This window comes from Pantherophis guttatus, chromosome 2 (assembly GCF_059756535.1).
Source record: "Pantherophis guttatus breed Tessera chromosome 2, ASM5975653v1, whole genome shotgun sequence".
NCBI classification, from domain to species: domain Eukaryota; kingdom Metazoa; phylum Chordata; class Lepidosauria; order Squamata; family Colubridae; genus Pantherophis; species Pantherophis guttatus.
In genome coordinates this window covers 266,231,822-266,245,189 of record NC_142064.1, presented here as the reverse complement: position 1 = coordinate 266,245,189, position 13,368 = coordinate 266,231,822, and the positions used below count along the sequence as shown (strand labels likewise).

The 13,368-nt window shown below is 42.5% G+C and overlaps 2 protein-coding genes across 9 annotated transcripts in view; one reads left to right on the top strand and one right to left on the bottom strand.

Annotated features, from left to right (window-relative positions):
- LOC117673516 (uncharacterized) overlaps positions 1 to 6,561 on the bottom strand; it is a 13,136-nt gene extending 6,575 nt beyond the window's left edge. The window contains exon 1 of one of the 4 annotated variants that reach the window (XR_015731757.1): positions 6,400 to 6,561. The gene's annotated coding sequence lies outside the window, so the exon portion shown is untranslated. Of the gene's footprint in view, positions 1 to 3,837; positions 4,069 to 6,253 lie in introns of those variants that run through there. The other 3 variants (XR_015731756.1, XR_015731758.1, XM_087884335.1) reach the window with 3 other exon arrangements.
- LOC117673515 (uncharacterized) lies at positions 6,553 to 13,368 on the top strand. 5 transcript variants are annotated; one of them, XM_060685407.2, is made up of 3 exons: positions 6,596 to 6,659; positions 9,148 to 9,260; positions 9,804 to 13,368. In XM_060685407.2, exon 3 carries the CDS (start codon positions 10,115 to 10,117, stop codon positions 11,330 to 11,332), a length of 1,218 nt encoding a protein of 405 aa, XP_060541390.1. In that variant the 5' UTR covers positions 6,596 to 6,659; positions 9,148 to 9,260; positions 9,804 to 10,114; the 3' UTR covers positions 11,333 to 13,368. The 5 variants fall into 5 exon arrangements, with proteins under 5 accessions (XP_060541388.1, XP_060541390.1, XP_060541393.1 ...); XM_060685405.2 differs by lacking the exon at positions 9,148 to 9,260 and having other exon boundaries at positions 6,553 to 6,659; XM_060685410.2 differs by lacking the exons at positions 6,596 to 6,659; positions 9,148 to 9,260 and adding an exon at positions 6,726 to 7,546.

Below are 13,368 nucleotides of genomic sequence, written 5' to 3'. Positions count from 1 at the left end.
AAGCAATTTCCCTGGAGCTATGGATTACCAAGAAAACCAAACAAAGAAAACTGAGACAAGGTAAAAGGGCGGGAATTTTAAACAAGGTAAGAAATAAGGGAAATAGAACAGCTCTCCCTTCGATCTTCCTGACAAATATAAACTCGCTTGCTAACAAGATGGATTAAATACTCCTTTTAAACAGATGCAACTCTGATTTTCACAGTGCCTATGAAATAAATAAAGCTGCCCTATCCTTTATTGAAACCTGGTTACATGATGATTATTGATGACAACAGCATGCATATTCCAGGGTATGATTCATCTTGTACCTGCTTACAGGCAAAGACTTAAAATCACAAAACCAACAATTAAATCAGTGAAGACCTGGACTGAGGAGGCAAAATTAAAGCTACAGGCCTGCCTTGACTGCACTGATTGGAATGTTTTCGAAAGTACCTCTGTAGACTTAGATGAACTCACAGATACTGTAACATCATATGTCAGCTTCTGCGTAGACCTATGTGTACCGACCAGGAACTTGCGAATATACAGTAACAACAAACCTTGGTTCACAGCTAAACCTAAGCAGCTACATCGTTCCAAAGAGGAAGTCTACAGAAAAGGTGATAAAATGCTGTACAATCAGGCCAGAAACGTATTAACAAGGGAGAGCAGAGCAGCAAAAAGAAGCTACTCTGAAATGCTAAAGAATCAGTTCTCAACAAATGAACCAGCAAACATGTGAAAACTCTTAAAAATATCACCAGCTACGGCAAACCTCCTTCCCAGGCTGAAGGAAATCAACAACTGGCAGATGACCTGAACGTGTTTTACTGCAGGTTTGAAAGGAAACTACAGCCACCTATCTCCACAACCCACATCTCAGACACACCAAAAACAGCCAAATCTCCTACAACTGACCTCATCCCATTGGGTTCATGACCCCTAGTGATCACAGAAAAAGAAGTGCAAGACCTATTTCACAGACAAAAGCCAGGAAAAGTTCCAGGCCCAGACAAGATAACTCCTCCTTGCTTAAAAGTCTGTGTTGACCAATTGGCTGCCATCTTCACCCGTATCTTCAATAAATTGCTAGAGATGTGCTATGTTCCTTCTTGCTTCAAACGCTCTACTATTATCCCAGTGCCGAAGAAGCCCACCATCAAGGAACTGAACGACTACAGACCAGTTGTTCAAACATCTGTAGTTATGAAAACCTTTGAAAGGCTAGTGCTGTCTCACTTGAAAACCATCATGGATCCACTGTTAGACCCCTTGCAATTTGCGTACCGAGCAAATAAATCAACAGATGATGCTGTTAATATGGCTCTGCACTACATCCTACAACATCTTGAATCTCCAAAGACCTACACAAGGGTCCTCTTTGTAGACTTCAGTTAAGCGTTCAACACCATCATTCCAGACACTCTTCTAACTAAACTAAACCAGCTAGCGGTACCTGAACACCCTTGTAAGTGGATCATAAGCTTCCTAACAGACAGGAAGCAGCAGGTGAAGCTAAGCAGAATCACATCAGATACCTGTACAATTAGCACAGGGGCCCCACAAGGCTGTGTGCTCTCTCCACTTCTCTCTATATACCAATGACTGCATCTCAAAGGATCCATTGTTAAACTACTGAAGTTTGCAGATAACACAACAGTCATCAGTCTCATTCGAGACAATGATGAATCCATATACAGACGGAGGTTAAAACATCAAAAAAGCACAACAAAGAATGTTCTTTCTGCGCCAACTCAGAAAGCTCAAACTGCCCAAGGAGCTGCTGATACAGTCTTACAGAGAAATTATTGAATCTGTCATCTGCACCTCTATAATTGTCTGGTTTCGTTCTGCAACCCAACAAGACAGACACAGACTTCAGAGGATAATTAGAACTGCAGAAAAAACAATTACTACCAACCTGCCTTCCATTTAGGACCTGTATACTGCACAAGTCAAAAAGAGGGCTGTGAAAAGATTTACAGACCCCTCGCATCTTGGATATAAACTTTTTCAACTTCTACCCTCAAAATGACACTATAGAGCACTGCACACCAGAACAACTAGACACAAGGACAATTTTTTCCCTGAATGCCATCACTCTGCTAAACAAATAATTCTCTCACCACTTTCAAGTTAGTTACTAAGTCTGCATTACTATTAATCTTCTCATCATTCCTATCACCCATCTCCTCCCACTTATGACTGTAACCTTGTTGCTGGTATTCTTAAGATTTATATTGACTGTTTCCCTATGACTATCATTAAGTGTTGTACCTTATAATTCTTGACGAATGTATCTTTTCTTTTATGTACACCGAGAGCGTATGCATCAAGACAAATTCCTTGTGTGTCCTATCACACTTGGCCAATGAAGAATTCTATTCTATTCTATTCTATTCTATTCTATTCTATTCTATTCTATTCTATTCTATTCTATTCTATTCTATTCTATTCTATTCTATTCTATTCTATTCTATTTCTATTCTATTGGCGGCTCTAGAAGATATTCAATCATAAGATGTTACTTTTTCCACATATGGCTTCTCTATTTTGCCTTTTTTATATATAATAAAAAGAACCTTTTTGCTGTCATGTGCCAAAAGTGGGGGTCGCGTGAGGGGTCGCGTGTGCACGTGCCCACACCTATAATTCAATGCACCTGGCCCCCCACGCATGCATGTGCAACCCCCATGCATGCACACATGAGCCCCCCCTGCACTCCCCCCGCTTTTCGCACGCAATAGCACGGTAGGCCCGGTAGGCCTGTTTTTTGTACTCCCCAGGCTCCAGAGCCTTTTTAGGAGCCTGATAGGAGCGAAAAACAGGCCTTCCCCAACCCCCCGGAGGCTGGAAACAGCCTGTTTCCTGACTTCCGGTGGGCCCGAAAGTCCTGAAAATCAGCTTGTGGGCACCTGAGCTCAACTATGGCAATGCTTGCATGCCCACCAATATGGCTCTGTGTGCCACCTGTGGCACGCGTGCCATAGGTTCACCATCACAGGATTATACAATTGCAGATATATGCATACAGAGAGAAATACAAATGTATATACGGAGAAAGTTCATGTGTTTCAGCCTGAAAAATGTCCTAAAATTGTTACAGTCAAAACATTTGAGCTAACTTTAGAGATGTGGAGCTTTAATTGATTAAATGATACTTAAATCCTCAGCAAGATTTGAAGCAACAATTTTGCTCATGGACGTTCTCGACTCCAAATAAGGACAGAAGATACTGTCATTTTTTACTCTCATTGTCACTAAGCAGCCCAATCATTAAGCATGATGTCGCATGACAGTGCCAATTTACAACTGTTCCTCTGCTGTTGTTAAGCAAATTCCTGTGGGTTGTTAAAGGCAATTTCACATCACTGTGACTTGCAATTTCCTGCCAGTACACCCATTTATTTTGCTTGTCAAAAGCTAGGTGGGAAGGTCACAAATGGGGAGCATGATTATGGGATGCTGCAACCATCATAAATGTTGGCCGAACCCAAATTGGTGCAACTCCTTTTCCTGCACCTTCAAAACTACAGGAACTGCTGATGTGTGGTCACTGAAGAAGTGCTGCGATGACCACAAATTTGTTGACCAGGTGTATGTCACCAGTTTTAAAGTGTGTAGCGCCAGTGAACTTAAATTTGGGGAGGGAAAGGAACATGTAGCAGCAGCTGACTTGTTTCACCCTGTTGCTTCCATGCCATGGAAGAAATCAAACAGCCTTACTTGCTCCCAGACTCACAGAATAATAGGGTTGGAAGGATCTTGAAGGTCTTCTAGTCCAACACCCTGCACAAGGAGGAGACCCTGAAAAAATGCTCTTTTCACTCCTCCAACTTGTCCTTAACTCACCTTCCAGTTGCTGCTCTTCCCCTGGAAGTGCACAAGAGCCACTCTGCACACCACATTCCTCCCATGAGTGAGCCAGACGTTCCATTCTGCTTCTCCTCCCCCATCCTTTCTAGAAACGCAGTACTTGATGTTTTAACTCCTTTTAGCTCCACCAGATTCCACTATCATATTGTTGGCTTTCTAGTCACAGACGCTGCTTATTTGACTGCCATCTCATGATAGGAGGCCGAAAAACTGGCTTGTCCTGTCTCTGCCTAAGGCATTTGCAAGATGTTTTTACTGGTTATATGCTATCAAATCATTTTTTGACTCCTTAGCAACCTATCATTCCAACTGAGCCAAATAAAATAGTGAAATCTGACACCATTTACCATATGAAGATTAGCTACATGCTGAGCCCTAAAACTTCATGAAGTTATTACAGAATAAAAGTTGGAAGGAACTCCAAGCAGGAAACCCTGTACCATTCCGGACCAATGGCTGTCCAATCCACTTAAAAACCTTCATTGATGGAGCCCCCATAACTTCTGGAGGCAAGTCGTTCACTGGAAGGCCAAGGAAACTTTCAAATTCTGATGTGGAAATTCACTAAGGACCTGGTTCAGCATCTGGCAGCTTAACTGGGATGACAAGTTGATCCTTCTACAGTCTGAACAAGCCCTATCAGGAATGGTCTTTGTGGATGGGTAGCAGCCATCCACAGCCTTTTGCAGAACGGGAACAGGATGAAAAGGCTAAGATATGCTAAACCTCACAAAAACTGAACTAAGGCTCAGTAAAAAAAAGAATGTTATGGAATGATGAATCCAAGATTGAAATTTTTGGATCCAATTGTCAACAATATGTGAGAAGAGTTGGAGAGAGATAGATAAGTCCTGGTTTGGAGCTAAATTTCTGCAAGTGGTGTTGGCAATATTGATGGGATCATGAATGCTGGAAAGTACAGATAGGTTTTAATTCATCATGCCATTCCTTCTGAAAAGGGCCTGATTGGGAATGGGTTTATTTTTAAGCATGATAACAGCCCCAAGCACATTGTTCCTGCAGTGAAGGGATATTCAGAGAGAAAAAGAGCTGATAAAACACAGTGATAGACTGGCTTCCACAGAGTTCAGATCTGAATATTATGAACACTGTATGGGATCAGTTGGATAGAGAAAGAAATAAGACAACCTAAATCTAAAGAACAACTCTGGGATGTGCTGAAAAAAGCCTGGTATAATATACCAGAAGATAACCACAGAAAACTTCAGAACAATCTCCCCAAAAGAGTTCCAGATATGCTTAGAGCCAATATAGTTCACACTAAATGCTGACCATTCCCTGAAGAAGTCATTTTGTTCTGCGATTTGTGTTCGTTTACATTTTATATACATGTTTCGTGTATTTCCTATTTGAACCTTAATATAAAAATGGAAAAATAATTATGGTCATTAAAACTTTGCTAAAACAACAAATCTAATGATGGCTTAAAACTTTTGCACAATACTATTACTTTTCCATTAAAGCCATATTTTGCAGCAGTAGAGTTCTAAAATTATGAGCAAGCTGTCAACAGAAATCCTGAGAGCAGGGTGCTTCTCCCAAAACTTGTCTCTGTGATACTCCAAACTATACTGCTCAAAAAAATAAAGGGAACACAAGCAGAAGACATCCGAGATCTGAATGAATGAAATAGCCTTATTAAATCCTTTCTTCTTTACATACAGTAGTTTATACACTGCTCAAACAACTAAAGGGAACACAAAACTACTGTATGTAACGAACAAAGTATTTAATAAGGCTATTTCATTCATTCAGATCTCGGATGTCTTCTGCTTGTGTTCCCTTTATTTTTTTGAGCAGTATATAAACAGTAAGGAGCTTCAGTGCAATTAGCAACCAAATAAAGGTGAAAATAAGTAACAGCCGCTTGAAACCTCTCTCAACACTAAAAAGTTAAATATGTTGTTGCCAATCAAACAAGAGGGAACAATGTACCTTGTGACCTCCCCTTGATTTTCATGATCCCTCTCCATTTGAAATCTCTGAAAATTACTGCAAAATGCTGATAGCAGTTAGGAAAGGAGGTTGCATGAAATTCCCTCAATTAGGCTGTGATCTACAGCACTATTGTGCTGTCTTATGGCTCCTTTTATCCTTGGGGAACATGTAACTCTATTGGTGGAAAGGAGGAATCAAGTTGTTTTTTGGGTGCAGCTTCATTTTAGAGATGAAAACCCTTAACACAGGAGAAGGAAGGCAGGGAATGGATCCTCCTACTCAGAACAAGGGGTTCTCCATATTTTTGGGAGGAGAGCCGTGTGAATTTATGAGAGCCAAAATCGGATGGCATGGGAATATCACTTTTGCACATTAGGCATTTTAATGCAATTTGTTCGTCAGAAAAGATGCTGCCAGACTCCTCTTGACATACCGTATAAGGGTAGATACTGTATTCAGCAAATCGCAAATCGCCAATGTAGTGTAGTCCAACCACATCTCCAGGGCTTTCTCGCTAATCTTTAATAGCGATGAATTCCTAATTTGCATTTAGAGGTTCAGGTTAGCATATGCAACTACCTTTTTCAATCTCGGTCCTTGTTTTTGATCTTGGGCTTGGGCTTTCCTTGGGGGTGGCTGTCTTTGGCATTGTTTGCAGTTTCCCAGCAGCGGCTTCAGCGAAGGGGTTAAACGCAGAGAGGTTTTCTTTTGCGCCTAGAGAGGAGGCAGGAAAGGGGGAAAATAGGGGCCAGTTTCCGGTCCTTCCTGCTCCCCATTCTTGTCTCCCGAAGGCTTTTAAACCAGGGCTGCGGAGATCCCCTCTCGGGGGGGAGCGCCAGGTGGGCAAGGACGCTGCGAGAGGGGGAGGGGACCAGGAGAAGGGAGGAGGGGGGATCCCCAGGTGCGGGAAGGGAGGAGGGATTCCTTGGGGGAGGGAAGGAGAGCGAGGTGGGGGTTTCCCCAGTTGCGCCCCCTCCCCTTCCGACTCTCCGCCTTTCCTTGCAAGCTTTTCTGCTCCCGTGGGAACCGCTACTCCCGCCCCTTCTCCTCCTCCTCCTCCTCCTCGGTTGCTGCTTCTGCGAACGGCTCTCCGGTCCCTTTAAAATCCTCCCTCCGAGCCCTTCTCCTTCCCCGCAGCCCCACATTTGGTGCAGATCGGCTCCCAGGGTGAGACCGCCTGGTGTTGGGGAAGGTTGGGCATCGCCGTTCCCACGTTCCCCTGTGGCTGCTGGGGAGGATCCGCTTCCCAGGGTCTGGAAGGGAGGAAGAGGATCTGGACTGAGAGGGATCGTGGCTGCAGGGGCTCCCTCCGAGGGCGGGAACCCTGTTAGGAGGAGCCCAGTGGCATCTCGAGGGTGACAGAGACCAGAGAGGCGTCCAGGTGAGCTTGGCCAATGGGCAGCCCTGTCCAGGTGGGCTTGCTTGGAGATGCAGCACCTGGATCTGCCTCTCTCACCTGCCCAGATTCCCTTTCTGGTGACTGCTGCATCCCTGTTTCTCTCTGCCCATGTAAGTGAACAGCCCTGTGTGCGGACATTTTCAATTTTTATTTCTTTTATGGGTTATATAATTTACCCTGAAAAAGAAGCTCTCTGCTGTTTTTTACAAACAGCTTTGCAAAGAGATCAAGAGCGTTCTGTGGAATATTTAGAAAGATAAAAGATTCTCAGGTCAAAGTGCCTGCAGAGCACTTTGGGGAAGAGAGACTGGTGTGCACAAAAGGCAGGTTGGTTGAGCTCCAAAGTGGCTTCTGTTGTTGGAATAAAATGCCCTGTGGAGAGTTTTTCTTTATATTCTGTTCACCCAGTCCTGCTTCCTCTAGTTACTCCATTACCATCTTCCTTTCTAATTTTCAGTTTTTCTCCAATTCTGTCTATTAAGGTGTAGAATTTCTCTTGAGTCTCTCCACCTTCACTTTTATAGCTTTCAGTTTCTGCAAATATTTAAGTATTTTAACATAATGTAAATCTCGGTCACTTCAGAGCCTACTAACATCAGCCTGGTGCACTATATGATGCTATTTTGTCCAGGCTTTTTTAAAAGGGAGGAGAAGGCCCATTTTCCCCAAGCAATTCAAAAGGATAAATCACTGTCTGGATTGATCATTTTTAATGCAAAACAGTTCTGTAAGTTTAATGCCAAGGACATTGCCCACACATGCTCCCACATATTAAAAGTTACTTGGCATAGGATATTAGGAAAAGAAAGTATGAACATTCAGATGTTCTATAGCTTATAACAAAGAAAATCCAGTTGCCTCTTGAAAAAGCACTTTTGTGGTAATAATGACCTGGATGACTGAGAATCTGCACAGACATCACATTAAGTGCTTGTTCTGCGTATACTGACTGGTAAGACTACACTTGGAATATTGCATCCAGTTTTGGTCACCATGATACAGAAAAGATATTGAGACTCTCGAGAGAGTTCGAAGAAGAGCAACGAAGATGATTAGGGGATTGGAGGCTAAAACATACAAAGAAAGATTGCAGGAACTGGATATGTCTAACACAGAAAACGATTCAGGGTGACATGATAGCAATCTATTTGGAGGCTGATAAAGAAAAGGGGGTTGGCCTATTCTCCCAAGCGCCTGAGAGCAGGAGAAGTAACAGATGGAAACTTACCAAAAAGAGATCCAACCTTTTTGAGGTTTAAGGAGAAATTTCCTGTCAGTGAGAACAATCAGTAGCATGCCTTGCCTCCAGAAGTTGTCAGTGTTCCCTCAGTGGAGGTTTTTAAGAGGAGATTGGACAGCCATTTGTCCAGAATGGTATAGTATCTCCTGCTTGGAGAGTTGGTCCCTTCCGATTCTTATTCTTTAATGCTGTTAGAACCTCATGAGCAGGTAGCTAATCTTGAGAAGGTAATTAGTGTCACATTTCACTAGAGTCAGTTGCAAAGGTAGATTGCAAACACCTTAGGTAGATATGGAACAAGCATGTTTTTCCACCTCCTATCAGGAGATGGCGATCATGAAGGCAACATCTGTGCCTAGAAAGCCAACAATACAGTAGCCACATCTGTGGTTGAGTTTAAAGGAGTTAAAACCATCAAGTTACTTTTATTGCTAGAAAGGATAGGAGGAGCCGAGAAGCTCAAAGGAATTTCCTCTTCCTGCTCACCATGGGAGGAGGGTGATGTGCAGGATGGCTTTTGTGCTCTTCCAAGGGTCGAAGCAGCATCTGGAAGGTGAGTTGAGGACAGGTTGGTGGGGAGGCCAGGAGCATGTTGTCCTGTTTGGTTTGTGTGCTGCCAACCGGTGAACATTTATGATGGTTACAGCATCCCACACTCATGATCCCCATTTGTGACCTTCCCTGCTAGATTCTGTCAAGGAAAATCAGTGGGGATGCCGGCAGGAAGTTGCAAGTGACAATAATGAGAAATTGACTTTTACAACCTACAGTGATTTGCTTAACAACTGCAGAGGAGCAGATGTAAGTTGGCGCTGTCACATGACATCAGGCTTCATGATCAGGCTGCTTAATGATGTAGATGCCAATCCCAAATGCTGTAAGTAAGTGAGGACTGCTTGAATTGGGATGTCACCAGAATGGTGACAGTGGACAGTATTTTCTGCCTTTACTTGGAGCTCAGGACTTCAATGGGCAAAACATTTTTCTGACTGAAAACACGTGGATTTTCTACATGTATACCTTTATAGGTGTGTGTATTTGTACGTCTCTCTGTATGCATATATCTACAATTGTATAATCTATCCCCAGCACTTCCAGATATATTTGATAATAACTGTTTGCAGTGCCAAGAATTTATGATTGACACAAGTCAATAAGAGAATGTCATGAGTAAATGAGTATTTGAACTTGGATCTCTCTAATCTTCTATCAATCATAATTAATGTAAAAAGTTATTCTAATATTGTGGCATGTTTGCTTTTCAATGTAATGTATCCTTTTTATCACATCTTCTGCAACCATCTTACAAATAATTAAAGTTACACTTTTCTTTGCATCTTACAGACAAAGAAGATGGCAATAAGAGCATTCTGTCCAACTGAGAATAGCAAGCAATGTTGAAAAGGAAAGCAGTTATTTTCCATTTCCTTCAGAAAACCACATAATTCTTCTCCTGCCCCAAAAGCTGAGAGACAAAGGATAGAAAATCAACAAGAAGAGTTTTTTGAGCTGGAATAAGTAATTTATGCAGAATTTAAGGATACAATATACAAAAAGATCACAGGAGATTATTTTTCCGTTTAGAAAAAGAGGGAAATATCTGGAAGTCAGTGTGAAGTAAAAGGTTAATTGGATGGTCACATAGGGCAGTCACAATGCAGGCTTCACCCTGTGAGGAAGAAAATACTTTGAATCAAAGTTCCATCCAACAAGGATCGCACCTATTTTTGACCTCTTCAATATCAGTGGCGGAAAAGCTTCATAGATCTGCCTATTGTGAGAAAGGAACAGATTGCAAGTCACAGCTGATTATGGACAACATGATCCACATTGGAGAAAAGCCATATAAATATTCTGAATGTGGTAAAAACTTTAGTCAGAGCTGCTCCCTTGTGGTTGATGGAAGGACCCACACAGAACAGAAGCCTTACATATTTTCCCAATGTGATGAAAGCTTTGGCATGCACAGCAACTTGGTAATACATCAGAGGACTCACAATAAGGAGAAATCACATGACTGTCCTGATTGTGGGAAGAGTTTCATTGGAAATTCCCACCTCATGAGACATCTGAGGACTCACACAGGAGAGAAACCCTTTGAGTGTCCCGATTGTGGGAAAAGTTTCAGTCAGAATTCCACCCTGGTGAAACACCAGAGGACTCACACAGGAGAGAAGCTCTTTGAATGTCCTGACTGTGGGAAAAGTTTCAGTCAGAATTTCAACCTGGTGATACACCAGAGGACTCACACAGGAGAGAAACCCTTTGAATGTCCTGACTGTGGGAAAAGTTTCAGTCAGAATTCCAACCTGGTGATACACCAGAGGACTCACACAGGGGAGAAATTGTATGACTGTCCTGATTGTGGGAAGAGTTTCATTACAAATTCCCACCTGGTGATACATCAAAGGACTCACACAGGAGAGAAACCCTTTGAGTGTCCTATTTGTGGGAAGAGTTTCAGTCAGAATTACAGCCTGGTGATACACCAGAGGACCCACACAGGAGAGAAACCCTTTGAATGTCCTGATTGTGGGAAGAGTTTTAGTCAGAATTCACACTTGGTGATACACCAGAGGATTCACACAGGAGAGAAACCATATGAGTGTCCAGAGTGTGGGAAAAGTTTCAGTCGGAATTCCAGCCTTGTGGTACACCAGAGGATACATACAGGAGAGAAACCGTATGAGTGTCCCGATTGTGGGAAAGATTTTAGTAGTAGGTCTAGTCTTCTAAGTCATGTAGGTTTACACACAGGGGAGAAACCTTTCAAATGTCCAGTCTGTGGACGGTACTTCATGCGTAAATCATCTCTTATTGCACACAAGGAAATCCACACAAGGCAAAAATTGATGAATTTAGAGAAGGCTTGAATTTCATTTCTAATCTCTCATTGGGATTGTAGATGAGAAATTGACTACCTGTAATCTTCTACTTACAATCATAATTGAGCCTGAAAGTTACGTTGCTGTGTGATAAATTTTTTAATAGAATAGAATAGAATAGAATTCTTTATAGAATCTCATATTTTAAATGAGTTTTGCCCCCTTTTACGACTTTCCATGCCACATTTGTTTAGGTGAATCAATGCAGTTGTTAAATGAGCAACATGGTTGTTAAGTGAATCTGATTTCCCCATTGACTTTGTTTGTCAGGTTGCAACAGGTGATCCCATGACTCTGGGAAGTGCAACCATTATAAATGTCAGTTGTCAAGTATCCAAAGGTAAATCACATGACCATGGGGATGCTGCAATGGTCATAAGTGTGAAAAATGCTCATAAGTCACTATTTTCATTGTAACTTTGAATGGTCACTAAGCGAACTGTTGTAAGTTAAGGACTACCAGTATTTGAATTCTGGCCTAATGCTTTTAAGTGAACACATCTCGGAATAAGACAGGTAGATGGAGAGAAAAAAATGGAAAATCTTAGTTTGAAAAACGCTCACTACCAACTTCTGATTATCAGCAAAAAAATTCTCGATATTTCCTTTTGCAGAAGTACTGGTGTCCTCCAGCTTTTGAGCACCAGAATTCCCCAGCCGCCATACAGGTAGTCATTGATGCACAATTCTAATGGGGCCTGCCAATTAGTTGTCTGTTGTATTAAGTGAGACTGCTTCGCTTAACTAATCTCTCCCTGAGGCAGCCATTAAATGTGCAAGTCGTTAAGTGGAACAGTGGCTACCTCAGTATTGGGGAAAGCTCTTGAGTCCAAACGTGGCCCAGGCTTCCCTTCCCTAGGCCTCCCTGAGGCACCCAGTGCTCTGCTACCCAACTCTTGTGTTCCCCCAAGCCTTTCCCTCCTCCACAGATCCCACCCAACCTTTCTCCCCCCAGGCCTTTCCCCACTCCCACTGGAGCCCTGAAGCCCTTAGGCCAAATTCCCACCCCACCAGGCTTCACGCCCTAAACCTCCTTATCTTTTGAAGGTTTCTGATCTCACCTTGCGAAAGGAGGGTAGACCAAACATTCCTGGGCTACATGACTGTATCCTGAGAGCAGTCATCATTTTCAGTGTGCCCAGGATTCACCAATGGGCCAAACGAGCAATGTACTCGTGGAAGCAACTGCCATTTTGCCACAACTGCCTCAGGGCCAAAATGGTGGCTGCTTTTGAGTCACTTTTGTGTGGGAGAGGGAGAAACTGCTCTGTTTTGCTACCTTAACACTCTGAAGACCATCTTAAGGAGTTGTGGTGCTCTTAAAATGAGGGCTGACTCTGGGATATCTCCAAAAACTAAGTGTATGATGGGTGTGCGGGGGAGTTGGCCCAAAGCCCAGTGAAAAAAAGCAGTGTAAAATTTCACATGTAAAGCCTGTTCTGCCTTGCAGGTGAACCTGTTGAAGAGCTGTAGGAATATTGAGTTAAGGAGAAAAGGTATCCTGGGTTTGATCACAGGATCTCCAGGTTTATTAGCAACTCCTGCTGTGATCTCGCGTTTTTGGAGGCGCCTTATTACCATTTGATTGCTGCTGGGTGACAGCAGGACCAAGTTGCTGAAAAAATTGTTGCATCCCCCTTGGTAGCAATGTGAGAAAAAAAATTGATCAGTGAAAAATGTTTCATTTTTTAAAATGCATTGTGTATGAACTATCATTAGCTTTTGAGAAGGAAAAAGTGGATGGTGTTGCTATGAACATTTGGGCAAGGCAAAATGCTCAGTCCCCTCAAACTGTGAGATGTGCAGTGAATAAGTTTAATAATAAAATTAATAATAAAAAGATAACGTAAAGCCCTTTTCTGAACTCTTGCTCAGTGGTGAAGTCGCCACATATACGCTGGGTTTCTAGCACACTACAATTGTTAAGCTATCTGTATGTAATCTGTCCCTTGTGCATTCTGCATCTCTATAACCAATCTGTCTTCTTCAGTTTCCCCTTCCCTCATTAAAAATTTAAAATTTCA